Genomic DNA, 21,260 nt, shown 5'->3' with positions numbered 1-21,260 from the left:
GGTGGCAAGAAAAGAGGAATATCCTGTAACCACCATGGAAGAGGCAAATGGGCTTTCCTACTGCACAGCTGCCGCCCCCAGAAAACATTCCACTTGCTGACAGTACGAGAGCAAAAATGCTAAGACTATGTCAAAGCCATCCATATAGAATTCAGCATCACAAGGGAGCCAAACACGTTGTCCAGGAACACGCCAGAAAAACTACTGCTTTGGAAAACACTTGGAATTCAAGACCCAACGACTTGCTCTTTTCTCAAGTTCTTACACTTTTGAAAATAGCTCAATCTTTTAATAATGCTTACATTATACATACTCTATCACATAATATGAACTTTTAATAAGTATTTGAATATTTTTTTCTCAATCGTTTCTTTTTCATTTAAATGTAGAACAAATTATTGAAAGAAACTGGAGAAGATTTAAATTTAGTTACGGGAGGAAGCTAAAAGCTGAGGTGTTTCCTGATTAAGGGCAGAGCTGTAGTTTTCTATGATTAAGATAGCAGACTTATTTAGCTATTAGTCCTGAATCTGATGGAGGTCCATTTCTGTCTTGGAGACTGGGGTGATGGGAGGGAATGGTTTGAGGAGTTTTGGGAGGAAAGGTAAGAGGGCGGTGTGACATGGGGCACTGGATAGGGACTAGCAGGATGACTACGATGGATGGTTGTGTAGCTATATTGGCGAGGCTAAGATCTTATTCCTCTGGAGTGTGTATGCATTCATGGTTTTAGGCTCTGATTTTTATTTTATGTTATTTATTTATTTATCATGCTCTGTTTTTATGTGATATACACCGCTATGGTTTGGATGCAGCAATCTATTATTGATTGAAAGTGACCTTTCCCCAAATTCCCACACACACTAGCTTAATTTTACTGTGGGTACTTGCAAAAGATATTCTTGGAAGGGATGAGGACTCCAGCTGGCACAATACCAAATTCAAATGATCCTTTAATTATATATATAGGCCCACCTCCTCTCAAAGAATGAAGGAGTATAAATAAAATAAAGAAATAATCCTTGCCTCTATTTGTAAAAACAGTACAACCTTCGTTGAAATATTGTTACCAGCTTCTTACTGGATGTGGGAAGGTACAAAGTAAACACCTGTAACAGCGATGTTTTCCGAGGTAGAAAGCTACCCCATAACAGTGATTTTTTTTTTTCCAGGACTTGGATGAAGATTAAGCCTGCCAATCCAATTAGGCGATTTGGAATACGGCTTCTCAAACTTGCCCCGGGGACCTCATAGTCAGTCAGGTTTGTTTGCTAATTTGATTCATGCATATTCATCGTGAATACCCTGAAACATGACTGACTGACTGCAAGTCCCTCCCAACAGTTTTGGGAAGTCGTAATTTTAGGAATTTCCAATGGATAGAATCCTTCCATCGAGGCATGTGGTATCTCGGTGAAAAGCTCATCATTCCCCAACCAATCTTCATTTCAATATACTTTGGATAGCGTTTTCCTAGCTTATCACAAAGTATTATACTGTTCTGGCACGGACAAGCTAACTGCATATGCAGTTCCAAGCACTTGTTTCTCCTTCACTTTCAATTAAGCAGTAGCCAAATTTCACCGTGTGAACAGAAAACCAACATGGACACCAATCTGATTTTTTTCTCTTTTGGGTTGAGAGTGAGGGAGGGGGCCTCGCAGAGTAAAATATCTTCTTTCTCAGGGAATCAAAAGGACCATACAGCTATAATGAGCTTCCCCTTAAATTACTAGCTTATCCTTGGGCGCTCTCTTCAAATAGTACCTGCTTTGTCTTAAACCTAGGCCTGAAAAGCGAGAGGTCACACAACAGTCAGACGCTGCATGATTAATGTCTCGAGTACTATTGTCTTGAGTTCTCTGCCTTAGGGCTCCAGAAGCTACTTTCCAAATAAAAAGAAAAAAACTACCTCCTATAAATCGTTGGCAGCCTTAAAATACTGTTTTTCAGCATAAGGATATTAACGAATGCCAACAGCATTGGATCACAAAGGCCATGGAAGACTGACAAGGTCGTTCTCAATTTTACTGGCACCAAAAGCCGATCTTTTACATAACTGTCAGAATTAAAATGATCCTTATTTGAACCCAGGGACGCAGAACATTATCTTGTTTGTAACCTTGCTGGGCTCATCTTCCCCACTGGAAAACGGTCATGGAAAAAAAAACAAACTGCAAACTAAGTACTAAACCATAGGACCATAAGCAACCTGTACATGCTGGATAAACAAGGAGAGCTGGACTAATGAAACTTTTGCATGTTGCGGACAAGTTCTCAAACAGCTTCATATTCAGATTCAAACTGCAGTGTCAAAATTAGCATCTAACGCCATTCTGATGTCACGGGGACAAAAAACAGTCATTCATTCCCCAGCCTTTGAGAAAAGAAGCAGCAAAGATAGGTGTGGAATAAGATATAAGAACTACAAGATTTCACTTCACTAAGCATTTGTCTCAATTCTATGATCCATTGCAAAATCCGGCATTTTATTTCTCAACATCTGAAGTTGCAAAAGCAGCCTGATGTTTAAAGCACTGGCACTAACATGTCTGCGGATGAAACGAAAAAAAAAAAAAAAAAGAGTTGCACGATGAATAGTGAAGCCTCCAGAACCAAACCTCTTTGTATATGGATTTCTTTCAAGCTGCCTTTGTCCTCGAGAGGCGGCATCGTTTACATGCCGCAACACTTCTCACTCCTTTTGACTGTTTAAAAACGTGGAAAAACACCAGCTTCGTCAACAGGATAAACCAAGGACTCAAGTTCACATCCCAATGAGAGCGAAAAGCAAAAATAAATAGGTTGCAAATGCATGCACAAGGTCGCTTGCACGCTTCTGAACAGTTCTGTGTTTGGTAAGTAAAGTACATTCAAAGTCAAACCTCCTAAAAAAAATAAATAATAAAAGTAAGACATTTTGAAAGCTCTTGGTCTGTATTTGGCACTCAGCTGTGTGCAAACCATTCCTCAGTTTTCAGGTTCTTTTTCCTTATGAAGTATATTAACATCAGGCACAGCTATTCAATATTAAATCCCAACATATGTTATCATCGCCTCTTTGCAGAGGAAACACAAGTATCATTTGCCAGCTACAGAAAATAAAAGAACTGTAGGCTGACAATCTATTTTCAACCACTAAGCTACAAATTCTGCTGGTAATCATTAAACATCCCAGAGTAGTAAATGCTAATTATAATTTAACTTATATTGTGCTTTAGAACATTCCATCTTGTTTTTACAAGCCATTATTCTATTACCTCCCTCGTGTTCTCTCTCTTTTTCAGTCTCCTAATCCAATATGCACTTCAAGGCAAAAAATATCCATGTAGCTCATTTCCTTACCGCAGGGTTTCCCCAAAACTGTACTGGGGGACCCCATAGCCAGTCGGATTTTCAGGATATCCACAATGAAAGTATATGCAAAATTTGCATCATGCATATTCATTGTGGATATCCTGAAAACCCGACTGGACATGGGGTCCCCAGGACAGGTTTGGGAAACCCTGCCTAGAACAGGACCTGTTCTAGGCAGGGTTTCCCAAACCTGTCCTGGGGACCCCATGTCCAGTCGGGTTTTCAGGATATCCACAATGAATATGCATGATGCAAATTTTGCATATACTTTCATTGTGGATATCCTGAAAATCCGACTGGCTATGGGGTCCCCCAGTACAGTTTTGGGGAAACCCTGCGGTTACTCAGATGCAATCCCTTCTTTCTCTCTCTCAGTTGGTCTTATTAGACATTTCCCTAATTTTTCTGTTGAAAAGATACATGTTTATTTCTTTTAAATAAATGGGAAGATGAAGACAAATTTCTCTAACCTACTAATTCTTAGTCTATTGCTCAATTGGATCATATACGTACAGCACCATCTGCTGTTTGGCAGACCAACACCCGTCTTCTTAGGATATATTCTCATAATGCCTCCTTCCTCCCAGAGATTCATTCTCTGGGAGAAGAGGCTGGTAACTACAGACCAGTTATAGCCTCACTTTGGTGGTGGGAAAAGTAATGGAGTCACTGTTGAAAGAGAGAATAGTGAACTATCTACAGTCGGGAGAATTGCTAGACCAGAGGCAGCATAGATTCACCAGGGGAAGATCCTGTCAGACAAATCTGACATTTTTGACTGGGTAACCAAGGAATTGGATCAAGGAAGAGCACTTGATGTCATCTACTTGGATTTCAGCAAAGCTTTTGATACAGTCCCGCATAGGAGACTGGTGAATAAAATGAGAAGCTTAGGAGTGAGTGCCGAGGTGGTGGCCTGGATTGCAAACTGGTTGACGGACAGAAGACAATGTGTGATGGTAAATGGAACTCTCTTTGAAGAGAGAGCGGTTTTAAGCAGTGTACTGCAAGGATCGGTGTTGGGACCGGTCCTGTTCAATATCTTTGTGAGCGACACTGCGGACGGGATAGAAGGAAAGGTTTGTCTTTTTGCGAATGACACTAAGATCTGCAACAGAGTGGACATGCCAGAAGGAGTGGCGAGAATGAGATGGGATTTAAGGAAGCTGGAAGAGTGGTCGAAGATATGGCAGCTGAGATTCAATGCCAAGAAGTGCAGAGTCATGCATATGGGGAGTGGAAATCCGAATGAACTGTATTCGATGGGGTGAGAAAGGCTGATGTGCACGGAGCAGGAGAAAGACCTTGGGGTGATAGTCTCTAATGATCTGAAGTTGGCGAAACAATGTGACAAGGTGATAGCTAAAGCCAGAAGAATGCTGGGCTGCATAGAGAGAGGAATATCGAGTAAGAAAAGGGAAGTGATTATCCCCTTGTACAGGTCCTTAGTGAGGCCTCACCTGGAGTATTGTGTTCAGTTCTGGAGACCGTATCTCCAAAGAGACAGACACAAGATGGAGGCGGTCTAGAGAAGGGCGACCAAAAAGGTGGAGGGTCTTCATCAAATGACTTATGAGGAGAGATTGAAGAATCTAAATATGTACACCCTGGAGGAAAGGAGGAGCAGCGTTGATATGATACAGACTTTCAGATACTTGAAAGGTTTTAATGATCCAAAGACAACGACAAACCTTTTCTGTCGGAAAAAAAATCAATAGAACCAGAGGTCACGATTTGAAGCTCCAGGGAGGAAGACTCAGAACCAATGTCAGGAAGTATTTCTTCACGGAGAGGGTGGTGGATGCCTGGAATGCCCTTCCGGAGGAAGTAATGAAGACCAGAACTGTGAAGGACTTCCAAGGGGCGTGGGATAAATACTGTGGATCCATAAAGTCTAGAGGACGTGAATGAAGAGTGGGTGGCTCGCGGGAATGACGGCTACTGCCTGGAGATAATACCCTTATTCAATAAACATACACACAGTTAATGCGACTCCAACATTGCTCTAAGCTTCAACAGCAAGAGGAAATGTGGAAAAAAGGATTTGCATTCACAAAAAAGCGGGGAGTAGCTTGCTTGTTACGGCAGTTACTACCCCCAAACCAAATAAGCCTGATACTTCACTTTCAATGCATATCCAGCATAGCTCTCTGCTTCAACGGCAGGGGAGAAAGACTGATACTTCACGCATATCCAAAGCCACACGCCTTTCCTCAACCAAAGACCGTGCTTTTTCAATAGCAGGTCCATCTATCTGGAATAACATCCCTTCAAGTCTCAGATTAGAACCATGCCTCATTACTTTTAGGAAAAAACTCAAGACGTGGCTCTTTCACCAAGCCTTCTCTGATCCTCCAGACAATCACTAGTCGTCATTATTCACACATGGACGAATGGTCTTCTATCCCTTCGAACGATGGACTCAGGCTCTCCCAGGTTAAAGCACCTTAAGCTTTAACCCATATTCTTTTTGAATTATGCTACAACTGCTTGCCTTTACCTTTCTTCCAGCTTTTTAAGCTTCCAAGTTTTTTACTCCTTGTTAAATGTAACTTTGCCTTATTCTCCTCTATTGGTTTTTACTTTATTTATTGCTCTTGTTATTCCCTTGTTCTATGTAAACCGATCCGATATGGTTATTACTATGAAGGTCGGTATAAAAAAGTGTTAAATAAATAAATAAATAAATAAATAAATATCCAGCATAGCTCTCTGCTTCAACGGCAGGGGGAATGAAGAAGAGTGGATCTATATACAGACAACAATCAACAAGGACTGAATTACATAGTCTGGGTAAACAAATAAGCATGGGTGTAAGCTTGCTTATTGCGGCAGTTACTACCCCTAACTAATTAAGCTAGATATGTCACTTAGATGCAGTTCCAACACTGCTCTCTACATTAATGGTGGGAATGGAAGGGAAATAGAACCAAAAGGTTACTAAGAGCCAAGAGAAACAGATAAGTATGAGGAAAAAAAAGTGCGAAGCTTGCTGGGCAGACTGGATGGGCTGTTTGGTCTTCTTATGCCGTCATTTCTATGTTTCTATGTTTCATTCTGCTATTATTCTTCCCCAACAATACTATACAGCATACCGAAAGAGAAAAGGCTGGAGATAAGTTATAATATGAGCAGAAAGCCACACTACAGCGTCCATACCTTATTACACATTTACCTTTATCAGACCATGTTTTGTCCAGAATGGCAAGATAATGGAAGAAAGAATTTCTAGGTAAAAGAAATGTCTGCTATATCTCTGCCAATTTATATGATACATCTACACGCGTTTTAAATATTTCTTGCAGAACTTTTCTTCAAAATGTCATATCCACTGATGGCCAACCATGAATATGATGTTTATTTAAAAGTGTTTCTGGAACTTCCAAGTGCCAGTTCTGCACAACTCTGCTGCACAAATATACTCTCTCGCTCTCTCTCTGCTTACGAAACTGCGCAACTCTTGCTGAGCGAGCTTTCACAAAGCTTGGGATCAAAAAAATGTCCCCGGCCTCGCGAGCTTCCAAGACAATTTTTTTATCCATCTGGCAATGGATGTCTTAGAACCTAGCTTATTCTTCCTGCGTGCCCTAAACAAAACAAATTGTTACAGTTTCCAGAAAGATGTTTACTTTTCCAAGTAAAATTTTAAAGCCCTTTTAAACATTCAGACAATGAAAGCTTTTCTCTAGCAGATTTGGGAACCAGGTAATAAATAGGCAATTCCACCTACTGATTCAAACAAAATTCTGAATGCACCTTAGGAATTAACATGATTACTTTTAGCCTTTATCAAGACCTTAAAACAAAAATATAAAAAATATAACACTTCAAAAAAGATGCTTTGTGTCAGGAAAGGAACTTTTCCAAAATAATATAAACGGATTTATTTATTGAAATTTTTGAAAATCACGACTTTGTCAGAACAGCCATTTTCTTTAGGCAAAGTCTCTCAAGCTTTAAGCCAACAGAGTATGATTCTGAATTAAGGACCAGTCCTTGGCTGACTTATCCTTTTTTGAGAGGAAATCCGAAAACCTCTGCCTCCACTATTTATATGGTCCAGAAGCCAAGGCCTTCTTGCCCAGTAAGGAACCACCACGATCGATTGGGATTGGTACGTTTTTATCAGTTCCATCATATTGGGCCACCCGCAAGTCTTTAATTCTATTGAAAAGACTGGTAACCTTTCTATTTAAGTGAGATCCTATAAGATCTAAGACTGGGAAGCCCCATCTCCTGCATATAGACTGGATGACCTCCTCGGTCATTTCTTCTGTTATTAGATACCTGCAGTACCTAAATGCAATCTACTTTGAAGTTTCTGAAAGGTGGAATATAAATAAACTAATTTAAGGCAGTTTCTGCTCAGCCAGACTACCTATATATATTTATTTGTCTTCCCTGCTGTATGAACTTCCAATAAACTGGAAATAGATAATCCTGTCTTGGGTAGGGAATCATTATTTTGGGATTCCCCCATCTCCACTTCTTTAAGCGCATTACTGTGAACAAAATTGATTTTATACAAACTTCCTGCTGCACAATTCTTTGCTGGATGGTGAACATAACAATTTCCCACCGATTTCATTTCCTGAGTATTAATCTGCAGCTTTCCTTCTTCCCGAGTCCAACGTGTCGTTGAGTTAAAAATCTAAACCTAGTGAATTCTTGTTGGTGCAAATTTGCATCTGTCAAAATGAATATCCGCTATTATTCTCAAGAAAGATCTTACTCTCTCTAAATTATCTTCAGTTCTACCAAGTCAGAGACTGCTGGGAATGGGACCACCAGTTTTATCAGACACATTGGTGATCTCAACTCATGCCTGTCTTTCTTTGTCATGAGGTCTTCCCCCCCCCCCCCCAGTTGCTGGGCCCATTTCATAACTGTGGAGATATATGCTGAGAATCCACAATCATAATATAGTCCTGTTAAGTCCCCTAAATCCTTTTAGGGCTCTCTCTTTATGTGTCTGTCCATATCTTTCAGAGATGCTGCTACTTCTATGGGAATGGTTGTGCACCAAATGATACAGTGCTATCCACCTTAGAGGCAGAAGGTCACTGGTTCATCTGTTTCTTTATTAGCCACGTAGCTAGTGGGACTATAAAGTTAAAAATCTAATTATTTTCTGTGTATTTATTACAGCACCAGCAAATAGAGCTAGTAAAGTCACTGAACATAGAAGCTACACTCCCTCTCCCTCACTGAGTAAAAGTCACACAGTAGAAACTTTTTTTGTGAATTTAACAAATTGTATATTCTTTCTCTGACTTTATAGGTGTATCTTCCTCAACTGTTGGTTGTAAGGGGCTTTGTATCATTAGTCTCACCAGATGTTGTTCATTAAATTTTTTCCTTCTTTCCTAGACAACATTTGAGGACATAAGCTTAAATTGAATACACACAGGACAAACAAATCATTAAGCCTAATCTCAAAATCTTGGATTGCTATTGCCCCAAATTAATCTCCAGGCCAAGACCAATGGAAGGGTGTCCAGCCACCCTAGGCGGTGACAATCTCCGTGGGACGACCCAACCCTCCTCACAGCCTACCTGACCTTCGCCCACATATGCGATCTCGTCTCCACTCCCGCTTTGAAACCTGCTGCCCTCATATTGGGATACAGCGCTCTGCCCACTCATGGTGCCCTAAACAGAGGCGTAGTCCACCTAATGGTTCTGCCAGCCCTGCTCCAGACTAAACTATCTATAATCGTAATGTACGAATGGGCTAACCCTTAGTGGAATCCCTCCATCTCCCTGTTGCATACTCAACTGGTATACAACTTAACTCCCTGTGGACCTCGCCACCTCCCAGGCTCTGCAGCCAAATACAAAACAATTATAGGCTATGTGGTGGCCACCACCCTTTCCAATAACTCCACCGGTTCCAAGCTAACGCTTAAAAATAGAAATTCACCCAAAATTTAACAAAGCTTACTACTTACAGTTGTTACCCTACAGTTGCTACGCCCATCTAAGACAATTATCACATGAAGTTTAGCTCCTTCATAAGTCGGGCTAAATCTAAGTCTTCAGCAGGACATGGCGCTGTCAGGACTCTGCCATGTCTGGGCTCCCAGCACACCTTGCTGTCCGTTGCAATCTTCTTGGTTTAAACTTCTCTGCTGGTGATTTTGCATGCAGTCATCACAGGCAGAGAGGTTAGCTTATCATTCATATCTGGATCATAAGTGACTGATATCTAGTGCTAGGCCTCTTTGATTCGTTAGCCAGTTTACAAAACATCTGGTTAATTGGCCTTCCGGATATCTCATTAGGTATGACAATCAGAAGGATACTCTGCCATGTCAGCAAATCATCAATTGGCTAGAGTTCATTTCAAATCTGTCAGTAAGACAGATTTGAAATGTGGTTTTTTTTGGTTTTGTTTTTTAATGATCAACTCTTTTACTATGTTTTTACTATTTTATTTTTTATTGACTACTATTAATAACCATTTTACTACTTTTATTATTCTTTTATCTATTATTATTATGCATTGCATTTATGTTCTTACATATTGTATATTTTTACAATGTTGTAAACTGTTGTGATGGTCCCACTGAACGATGGTATACAAAACCAGCTAATAATAATAATCATGATCTATTTAACAAAAGGTTCACAATACTTTCCTCAGTTTTATATCTGTAATTACTTGTTTGGACATCTTCCCATGCCGTGCTGAATTCTTGTACAGGTCTCAGATTCCCATCCATTCTGTGGGAAGCACTGAGAGGAGAGGATCACCTTTCTGGTGGCTGAGAAGAATAAGTACTGCTTGGGGAACTTTTTAAAAGTACTGGGGAGAAGTAAAACTATTAGGGTATATTATTTAGTGTGTTTGTGCATTTTGTATTACATAGGTAGTCAGAAAGGCAGGCAAAAATCAGGAGTTTGTGTATTTCCCAACCTTCCCACCCCTCACTCACTTTCACACTAAAAAAAAAAAAAAAGGCCTTTTAACTTAAATTCAGAAATTCCCCACACCTTATCAAGAGTTTAATCATTCCCTTGTAGGTCACTACTAGATATATAGTGAATACACTAATACATTTAAAGGACCCTAATTGTACACAGTCCTACTCCCATAGAAACCTAAAACTTAACTAGGAATTGAACAAAATTAGGATGAAGGCAGAAGTCCAACAGCACGAGGGGGGCTTCCCAGTCTTTTGCATCGAGTGTCACATGTATGATTTTTTTTTTTTTATCTGCTGGTGAGAAACTGTACGGGTGCATGCGATGCAAAGGGCTCCTGGCTCTCAGAGAACGAGCCCAATCTGTGGAGGCTAGAGTGGCAGACCTGGAGGAGCTGAGGCAGACAGAGGGGTATACAGACGAGACCTTCAGGGACATCGTAACTAAATCCCAGCTTGTCTGGCAATGCTAGTGCTGCCTTGGGGGAGGAAGGTCTCATGATGGGAGAGCATCAACCTGATGCAGCAAGAAATGGTCTAGACGGTGCTGGGGAGGAGCTGGTTGTCATGGTACATGTGGGCACCAATGACAGGAAAATGTCCCATTTGTTATACATAAGGCAAGACTTCCCTTTGCTGAATCCATGTTGGTTCTTCCTCATTAAGCCAGGCCTATCCATAAGCCCTGTAATTCTCTTCTTAAGAATAGCATCTACTATCCTGCATGGCACCGATATCAGGCTCACCAGTCTATGGTTTCCCAGAGCACCCTGGAACCCTTTTTGAAAACTGGCATTCCACTGGCCATTTTCCAGTTTTCAAACAGCGTCAGTTTTTTTTATCACAGGTCACAGATTACTAGTAACAGGTCTGCAATTTCATACTGGGATTACTTTAAACTCTGGAGTGAATATCATCAAGGCCTGGTGATTTATAACTAATTTGTCAAGTTACTTTCTTAAATTTTTCAGTTTCATAGTCATTTTACTTGATATCCTCCTTCAGTGAGTATGTCAGATTTGATTGCATGATGATATATTGCCAAGAAGCATATTTATCTCCCGTACCAGGTCCTGAATTCCACTGACAACTAGATTTAAAGTAGTTCCTCATCTTGTTGGTTCCAGGACCAGTTGTTCTAAGTAGTAATTGTTTATAGCACCCAGGAATTTTACCTCCCTAGCATGTCCTGATGAGACATATACCCAATCAATTAGAGAAACTGAAATCTCCCATTATTACTACGTTGCCAATTATATTAGACTTTCTAATTTCTGTTAGCATGGCCAGGTGGGTGATAATATATCCTCACTACTATACTCTTCAGTACCACATATGGAAGTCCTATCCATAAGAATCCAGGATGCAGTTTGTTTCCTGCAGAAAATTTATTCTGTTTGACTCCATGCCATCCTTAAATATTAGTGCCACCCCTCCACCAATTCAATCAGCTTTGTCACTTCAATAGGGTTTGTACTCTGTAATAGTTTCATGTTGATTATCCTCTGAGATGCCTATTATGTCTATATCTTCATTTAGTGCCATACATTCTAACTCTCCAATTTTAATTTTTTAAGACTACTACTATTTGCATACAATTACAAGCATGATCTTTATTTCTATTTGCATCTTAATTATTAGCTATTGATACAAATAATTCCCTATTACTTCTGTCTGCTCTATATCTAAACTTACCTGTTACTTCAGACCTGTATACAACCTATTTGGAGATGCTTTCCTGTTAGGAGATATCTATTTCACTGCAAACCACACACTCCTGATCAACGATCTGCTTTTCCTCAATCTTTTTTTTGAATGCTCACATTAGCAGCCCAATTCCACTCTGGTTACGGTGAAGTTCAACCCATTAGAATGGGCTTCCACGTTCCCAAAATGTTCCCCAGTTTCTAATAAATGTAAAGCTCTCTTCCACATATATCATGCCAGCCAGCTCCTCTCCAGCCTTCTCTAAAATGCTATCTAGGTGACGTGTGAAGCCCACCATTTTCACATTAAGAAGGCAAGTTACCAAGCAATCCATATGCCCAAGTTGCCACTCAGCTACAGCTACATGAAAAAATGTTTAGGCATTGCAGCTCAAATCACATGGTTCAATGAATCATTAAAGGTACAGACGCCAACACAATCACTACATGGTACAGAGTTAAACATGACATCTTTCTGCAAGATTTAATGCCAAATGAATGTTTATTTGCTGATGTTAACATGCTGAAAGCAATTTTTAAAAAAGTGAATATAGCATGTGCAAAAAAGTATGGATACCTATCCATCAGTTTAACATCTCCTTTGTGCTTTTTCAGTGGCAGACCAAATATTTAGGAACTTACTTTCTGATCACTTTTGTTCCATAGCAGTTCTAAATCATTTAAAAAGGCTTTCAAGACATTTTTATTTACACAAGCATTTAATGTTAATGTTCCTGCTTAAGACAGCTGTACTTCATGACTATTCAACCATATGCATGACTGTTTGCTTAAGACATGTTTTCATATGTATGTGTGTGTGATTTTTTCTGATGTGAGTGTTTAGTCTGTACATTGCATAGATACTGACATGAACGTGTGCTATATCAAGTTTAACAAACAAACAAGATAGATTTTCATGCAAAAGATGTAGTTAACTCCCCCACAAGCATCAGCCTAGCATGCCTGATCATGATCTCATGGCCCCCATCAGTGAATGCAAATCTCTCATATGCATATTCACTGCAGAAATCCTGCAACCCAAATGGCTGGAGTTCCCCCAGGAGAGATTTGGCAATGACTGATCTAAAGGATTTCATTCTGGCAAATCATTCTGTGACTTTAAAGAAAGATGCACTCACCATTTATTTTTATTTATTTTATTTAAGTTTTTTTATATACCAACATTCAGGACGATAGTCCCATCATGCTGGTTCACAAGAAACAGGGGTGCAATAATAATAAAACTTTACAATTTGAACAATAGTGCAGAAAAGCAGTTACATATAACAAGGAAATCAATAACTTGGAGTGAGAAGGAAAAAGTTGTAGAAGGAAAAAGTAGAAGGAAAAAGTTGTAGAAGGAAAAAGTTGATAATACCATCATTATCCACAGTGTAACGGTGCCCTTCTGCACCGTTACACTGTGGATAATGATGGTAGATAAGGACCCAATAAACCCAACCAGCACCCATCTCCCTCCACACCCCCCCAAGGGAAGTCTTGCCTCACAAACCAACATTTTTTTTTGAAGGGCTTAATAAACATGTGGATAAAGGTGAACCGGTAGATGTAGTGCATTTGGATTTTCAGAAGGCGTTTGACAAAGTCCTTCATGAGAGGCTTCTAAGGAAACTAAAAAGTCATGGGATAGGAGGCGATGTCCTTTTGTGGATTACAAACTGGTTAACGGACACTACCCACTACCCCTCCCCAACCCCTTACTCTTGTCCTCCATTCACCCCCCCCCCCTTTCACTGTATTCAACCACCCAAGCCTTCCTTCAAGTACTGCTCATCCTCCCCCCACCCTACGCTCTAATTGGCAGGAAGAGGAGAGCAACAACAGCAACACTGAGCCTGCTTCCTCTTCTTTTGCCACCTGAGTCCAACTGCAACTTTCAGCTCCCGGGTGTTCGGTTTATGCAGTTAAAAGCTGCAAGTGAGGCCCAGGAAACAAGAGAGAAAAAAAAAAGGAAACAACCTGACCTGCCGCCATTGCTCTCCTTCTCTTCCTGCCTCCGGATCAGCACGGGACGGTGGGGACGACCTGGACTGCTGTTGGCAGGGACACCCGCCCCCGCCGGTCTCCCTTGGCATTTTGGTCGAGATGGCCAAAAGCCACAGGAAGAATCATGGGAGAGCAGGAATCCTGCTTATAAAAGGTTTCATCTATTTCTATACCCCACACTAACACTTGTAGATTTAAAACAAAGGTTTTGGAGAGGCTTTACTGACTATAGGGATCTCCCCTGATCTAGACTGCCTAGCAAAAATAACTTTGTAGTTATTTTCAACAAAGGCACATATATTTATGGTCAAGATATATAATTATTGTATACCTTATATTTATTAAATAAAAAAATAAAAATCCCATCCACACACACACACACACCCCTCCCCAACCCACCCCCCAAAAAAAGAAAAACCACCCAGTATCAATAGACATATTTCTCTGGATGGATGTTAATAACGGCCAAGCAGTGTAGGTTGTCCCTGCTGATATGGCCGACAACTGGGAGTTTCGCCTTATATACAGCTGTGTAAACAGGGCTGGGTGGGCCAAATGGTCCTGTTCCTTCATCATTTACAATTTTTCTGCTTATTGTACAATTAAATTAAGAAAAAATAAATAAAATTACCATAGTGATTTTTCCACTATTTTGGTCCTGAAAACCTCTTCTTGGTCCAGGTTAACAGTGCAGTAGCAATCCCTCATTTTGTTTGGCCCCGGATATGAAGGAAGATTCTTGGCTTCTCCTAAAAACAAAAGGAGAAGAATATTTAACAATAATCGGTAAATGCAATTCTGTTACTTTCCATTGTGATTCACTCACTTTTTTTTTTTTTTTAAAGAAGCTGGTTGGTTCAATCATTCTCAACAGGGGGAAAAAGAACGGCTTTGCCCGGAGCTAAACCAGCTGCAGGATGTGGTGCTAGTTGCCTAAGACTGCCTCTCCAGGGTCATTGCTAAGGTAATAAGGCAGACTAGAGTGAGCCCCACCGTATCGTTCAGAGAATTCCTCCCGGATCAATGTGCTCAGCTACCATCCTGATCAATCCCTGGGATACAGAAGCCCCCCTCCCCCCCATGGCAATTTTTCTCAATAGTAGAAATTTTAAATTTCCAGCATCACACCTCTATACCCTAAAATAGGCTGCAAAATCTGACCCGCTTAAAAAAAAAAAAAAATTCAGCTCACCACTTTGACCAACCCAAAAAAAATAAAATAAAATAAAAAAAAGTATGCTCAGAAAAAAAAAAATCTGTTTAATTCTATTCAACATATTTCTTGCTAGTCTAACTATGCAAGACTCTAGATAACATGAAATAACTGAAAAAGCACAGGAAGCAGGTGCTCAACAGTACAAAAAGAAGAGAGACATACAAAAGACCAAAAAAAAACCCAACATATATTTAAAAAGCTGATTTTCTAACATGCATGGTATTTTTCTGCAGGAAAGTGTCCAAAATAAAGCGATAGCTTTAATGAAATTAATTGCGGTTTAAATTCAAAAATCACAGGTTATGCATTTCATTGATACTCCTGGGAGGACTGGGGGGGAAGGGTTTTCCCCCTTCCACCCTTTCTCCACATTAAACAACAACCCGGATCAGCAAAACGAGGGGGCCGACGTGATAAGCTGGGCATTCACGGAGCAGGCTCTGAAATTCAGCACACGGTTTAATGCACCCATCCGGCTAGAATAAAGAGGAAAGTTGTCTCTCACCTGCATATCCGCCCCCCTCCCTCCCTCCCGTTACTGTTCAGCTCCCCCCTCCCCCCCCCCCCCTTTCCTCTGTATAGGAATTGAGCTGTGCCCCGCTTTTCCTTGTACTCTTCAGCTCAGTCCCTCTCTCACTGTAATGTCCAATCCACTCTCTAGTACTACCTATAGAAACTGAGCTCCACCCCGTTTTAAAAATGCGCACACACACACACAGATCAGGTGAAATGTGCACTCACTGTGCAAATATTTTAACTGAGGAATGGAGGGGAGTGAAGACAGGAAGGTCACCTCTTGCACACCAGGAAAACAAAAAAATGCTTTCATTCATGATCATGCAAGCACGTGGTATAAAATAAACGTTGTCATCTGCTTGTACAATCATGATACGCCTTTGCCAATGGCAGGAAGTAAGGACTGGATTAAACCTGTGGTTGAAGCTAGGAGGATGGAGGTCCAGCAATAGAATCCATGGATTAACCATCAAAAGGTCATAGGCAAAACTAATAGGAGTAAAAACCACATTTTTGGCCACCTGCTGCTAAGAAAGATCACTGTTAATAAAAATAAACCCTAAGATTTCTCAAACATTTCAGGTCACCGTCTGGCTCACAGCCCTAGGAAGTGCCAGAAATAGAGCCATCTACGTACATCATCACAGTAAGCCTGGCTATTTTTCTTCATGTTTGGCTGCACAGAGACCGTGATGGTATAGAAAAGCTGTAGGCGATGTCGGGACATTTATACATCGTTTTGAATTGTACATCGACACCCCAAGTTTTTTAGTGCTGAGGTGGTATTCATATTGCAGCAGCCTACTAGTAACTATATTTAGGAGTTTTCCATCCATGGTTTGTTTTTTTTTCATGAAGAGGGCAATTTAAAATGCGAGGTTTATATATTTATTTATTTATTATAGAAACCAGGACGTCTCTTTAAAATTGCAAGTATGATCTACATAACCCCTGAAGACGGAAGGTAAGTTCCCTTCCGAAGCATTGCAATGTTGGGTGAAGAAGAAATGTACTTAAAATACGGTGGACATCAGATACACAGTTTCCTCCCTTGTATGGAGGTTCCCGGCATCTTCAGGACTCAGGTAAGTGCGGTTTTTAAGCATCACTATAAAAACATTTTTCAAAAAAAATTAACATTTTTTTTTTTTGCTGGACTTAGAATGACTTACGAATTACGAAGTTAACAGCACATGCTTGGGAGTTTGACGCACGTACTATATGAGTGCCCACCCGGTGCTGTATGATAGTCATTCAATCACTTTTCGCGGTGAGGGAGATTTCATATATGTTGGATTGTGTCGATTCTTACGCTGTTGGGGTGTTTTTGGGTTTTTTTTTTTTATTCAGAAGAATCTCCAACGTCCAAACTTGCCGAAGCCACAATATCCTCCCTGAGGAGCCCACCCGCAAGTCGCCAAGAGCAGGTCCAGTCACAGAGGGCATTCTGGGTAAGGTGTAGTGCGTCCATCCAGAGGAGATCGAGAGATATCAGTCCCAGACCGATCTGGTTCTTCCCCCATCCCCCAACAGTCACAAGTCATTCTCCTCCATAACAGACTGAGCCCCAAAAAAGGGATGGAAGCATCAGCTGAACAAACGAGACTCTCACTTTAACCCTTTCCTCTTTGGAGGCCATAAGGACACTTCAAAATTACCACTCAGTACAGAGCAGATGAGGAAAAAAAAAATTAAAGGGCCAGAACTCTTAAAAGTCCCTGGTGGACCTCTTGGATAACATCAGAGGGCAAAGGTCACCTCCTCGCAGCGATAAAAACAAAAACCAAACAACAACACACATCACCAGAACAGCAAGCCCCCCTCAGCAACAGTGCTTTACCAATCACACTAGAAAAGGGTAACACATCAAGGCTGGGGTTAAGCACTTGCCAACATCAGCCACACCGGCTAAGCGAAAACTGTCCCTTAAGATACTGAATTATTATGTGAGAGTCCAATGCCAAATGTTCACGGCCAAATTATTTTTGTGCAAATGCACATAAGGATCAGGAGGAAAACAATGCACTCAGGCTTCCACGCAGAGTAAAATCCTATACCTACCTCTCATTTTAGACATTAAAGATGCAATCTTCTTTAAATGAGACGGCATAACGTATAAACACACCCGTTAAAATATTTACAAAAACTGTGTTTTTGTTCAAAAGCCGAGGCATCCATAATGTACGAGCAGAAGTGCATTTAATAGACACAGTTCATATAAGAAAACCTAAAAGGTAAAATAAAAATTTTGGGGGGGTGTTAGAGTAGGACTAGGGGGAGGAAAGGTTAGGGGGAGGGGTGGAAAGGTCAGGTTAGGGGGGAGGGAACGGGGGAAGGCAGCGCGGCTCGGCGCTCGCAAGGAGCACAATTGCGCACACACCCCCCCCCCCCTTGCGCGCGCCGACCCCGGATTTTATAACTTGCGCGCACAAGTTATAAAAATCGGGTGTACGTGTGCGCGTGCCGGGTAGCGCGCGCACACGTACACCCGCGATCGACCATTTTAAAATCTGCCCCAAGGAGAATACGTTTGGCAAAACAAAAGTGCCCCCGGTTCACCGTTAAAATTTAATTTATAGGAAGCAAATCGGAGAAGGATGGGAAACGAGAATATTTCACCTATTTTTTTTTCCCTCGTTTTTTTAAACAAACTTGGAAAATTAAAATAGTTCTAAGCTCACAAAATAACCAGGCTCCAAGAAAATGCTGGAGAATGCCACTTCCCCTCTGTTTGCATATCCCCAAAGTCTCTAAAGAATTTCACCACTTGAAAAGAGCCCTCCTTATGCCAACCTGAAGAAAACGGAGGAGACAGAAGCTGCATCCGGCAGCCTTCTACTACCAGCACCCTTTTCAGGCCGGGGGAAGGAAGGAGCGGGAGGTGTGGAGGGTACGTTTCCAGGCCACGAGAAGGGAGAGGGATGAAGGATCGGAGGTTCCTGGATCTGGGAGATAACATCAGAGATCAAGAGAGCACGTGAATTGTGGTAGGGGCGGGGTTGCAGGGGAGGGGAGTGAGAAAGCGTCAAGTGTGGATTACTCTGCTCCCGTCCTGCTCCTTCCCTCGCAACCCCTGTCTAACTTCTCACCAACAAACACCCACATCGCACACCCAACACCAGTCCCTTCTCTCTCTCACACACACACACACAATCACTGCCTTCCTCTCCCATTTCCCCCTCTAACACAGACTCGCACGCTCCTCCAGCGGAGCCCCTCTCATCATCCCCCCGTGATCCCCCGCTCAGTCCCTAAAAGCTTCCTCAGAATAATCTCCTTTGCTCTGCCTGCTCCAGGCTCACCTTCCCCCCTCCTGTTCCTTTCAAGCTGCCTGGGAGGGGCTGGTCAGGAAGCAAAGAGCTGTTCTCTGCTTAGTGAGATTCAGCAGGGGGGGGGGGGGGGCAAGGCGTCAAAATCTTCAGCTGGCCTGCTGCTGCCCCCCCCCCCCCCCCCAGATGTTTCCGGCCTAGGCGCAGGGTCTAGTGTTAACCTATTGACAAAAACTAGGCCTGTTCCTACCATCCCACAGCCGCTACCCTGAGTGGCCCCGCTGACCAGCCAAGGCGACGCTGCGGGAAGAATAAGATTTTGTAAGGGGGGGGGGGCCATGCCCCTGCGGCTCACCCCATTCCCACACACATGGAACAACTATGAAATCCGTATTTAAATACAGGAGAGCATGCATGACTTTTTTTTTTTTTTGTCAGCCTGCATAAAGTTTATTCCATTTTATTGGCAAAGTCTATTCATTACTATTTTTATTTGCTATCCTATTTGTTTGATACGCTTTTGCCGTTCTGCATCTCACACCATCCATGAGCGATGGAGTTCGCCAGGAACGTGTCCATGCATTCAAACTACAGGGGTGGGGTTTTGTGATGTTGATAGGGAGCGTTTCAAACTATAATCGGACATTTATTTACATTTAAATGGTAAAATGTATGTTTCAGGGTTGTTGTTTTTTGATTGACTGAAGGTTCTAAACAATAATTAGTCACGTCTTCAGGTACTTGAGACATTTTTCAATAAAAACGCTGCAAAACTAGAATAAAAATGAGTTTCAAATTTATAGGAACTGAATTTCAGTAGTCGGGGAACTCTGTCACCAGGAGAAGGGGCTGAAATTGAGTGGAGCCGCAGTGGCAGGAACCGGGAGGAAGAGAAGGAGCAGCAGCGGTCGCTGCCACTTGGGACCCAGAAAGGGGCGCGACAGGCACGAGGGCCTAGAAGAGCAGCTGCCACCGTGGCTGTAAACCGGGGCAGCGGCTGCCCAGGCTGAAAAGTTAGTACGGCGGCAAAGGCCGGGGAGACCAGAAGGGCATCAGCCACAAGGTCTAGGAAGGCGTGGTGGCCAGGGGGGGAGCGGCAACCGTTGCTTAGGGCTGTAAAGCGAACAAAATGGCGGCAGGAGTCGGGAGCAATCGCTGTTCTGCAGGAAGAAGGAATTAGATGAGAAAGGCTGTAGGAAACAAAAAACAAACAAAAAAAAGATCAGAGATCAAAACAAGTTTATTAAAAAAAAAAAAAAGGAAAAAAAATATCTATGAAATGTTTTCCCTTTAGCTCCTAAGAATTTTGGCTGACAATTTTTCTAAACACATTTCCACCCCTGTCACTGTGGAAAAGGGGTAATAGAGGGAGGTGGGTGGGAAATAAAATCCAGAGTAGCAGTAAAAGCATAAGAAAGAATTCATTTTCACAATTTAACACGCTACTTGCTTTGCGAGTACACCCGGCGTGCATCCGAACCACCGGTGCAAAATCTGCACACGCCTGCCTAAACCCCAAGCTGAACCATCTTAATCTATGTTTTCGTTTTCACTGCTGAAAGACCAATAATAAAACAGTCACCGGCGCGACAAGCTCTTGCAGACATCTTGAAAAAAAAAAGATTCATTTCCATGAAGAAGAAATGGAAACTACTTTGGCCACTCTTGTTGTGCTAGGAGAAAAGATTAAAATAAATAAATAAAAAACCACTTAATCAAAAGCATGACTTTAGCCATAAACACTATAATCAGTGGAAACAGCCGAGCCCTTCTGACACCCCCCCCCCCGACACTCAACCAGAGCTGCCAAACACAGGAAGAAAAACTAACAAGCATCATACTTCACAGTGACAACATGCAAAACCCCTCATTATCAATCATTCACCTTAACTGAGAAGCAATTTTATATAATCAAACTTCTCAGTCAGAGAGAAGAGATTTAAAAATAAAACAAAACAAAAAACTAGGAAACAATACTGCTTATCCATGACAAACTGTGCCTTTAAAATGTTTGCAAATCTTGCAAAACGTTCCAGTTCCTCGTTCGAGTGCCTGAAACCTGTAAAATCCGTAAGACTGTACTACCAGTTAGGGTTTAAAAGGATAAGTTTCGTTTGGCACGATAGGGAGCCAGTGAATTATTTTGGACATCTCTGGAATAGCTTTTCCTGGGGAACTCTCTCCGAATTTTTTCCTGTGTGCAAAATAGTATTTTCTTTAAATTATTACTTTGTTAAATGCACCATAGCAATGCACTTTAAAG

General features: G+C 41.6%; 1 protein-coding gene across 1 annotated transcript in view; it reads right to left on the bottom strand.

The window, feature by feature from the left end:
• Positions 1-21,260, bottom strand: part of RASA3 (RAS p21 protein activator 3) — a 353,769-nt gene that overhangs the window by 226,821 nt on the left and 105,688 nt on the right. The window contains exon 2 of the mRNA XM_029604621.1: positions 14,628-14,745. Coding sequence (XP_029460481.1) covers positions 14,628-14,745 — 118 coding nt within the window. The remainder of the gene's footprint in view (positions 1-14,627; positions 14,746-21,260) is intronic.

The sequence above is a fragment of the Rhinatrema bivittatum genome, chromosome 5, assembly GCF_901001135.1.
Source record: "Rhinatrema bivittatum chromosome 5, aRhiBiv1.1, whole genome shotgun sequence".
NCBI classification, from domain to species: domain Eukaryota; kingdom Metazoa; phylum Chordata; class Amphibia; order Gymnophiona; family Rhinatrematidae; genus Rhinatrema; species Rhinatrema bivittatum.
The sequence above is the reverse complement of the archived record's forward strand: the minus strand, read 5'-3'. Positions and strand labels throughout refer to the sequence as shown.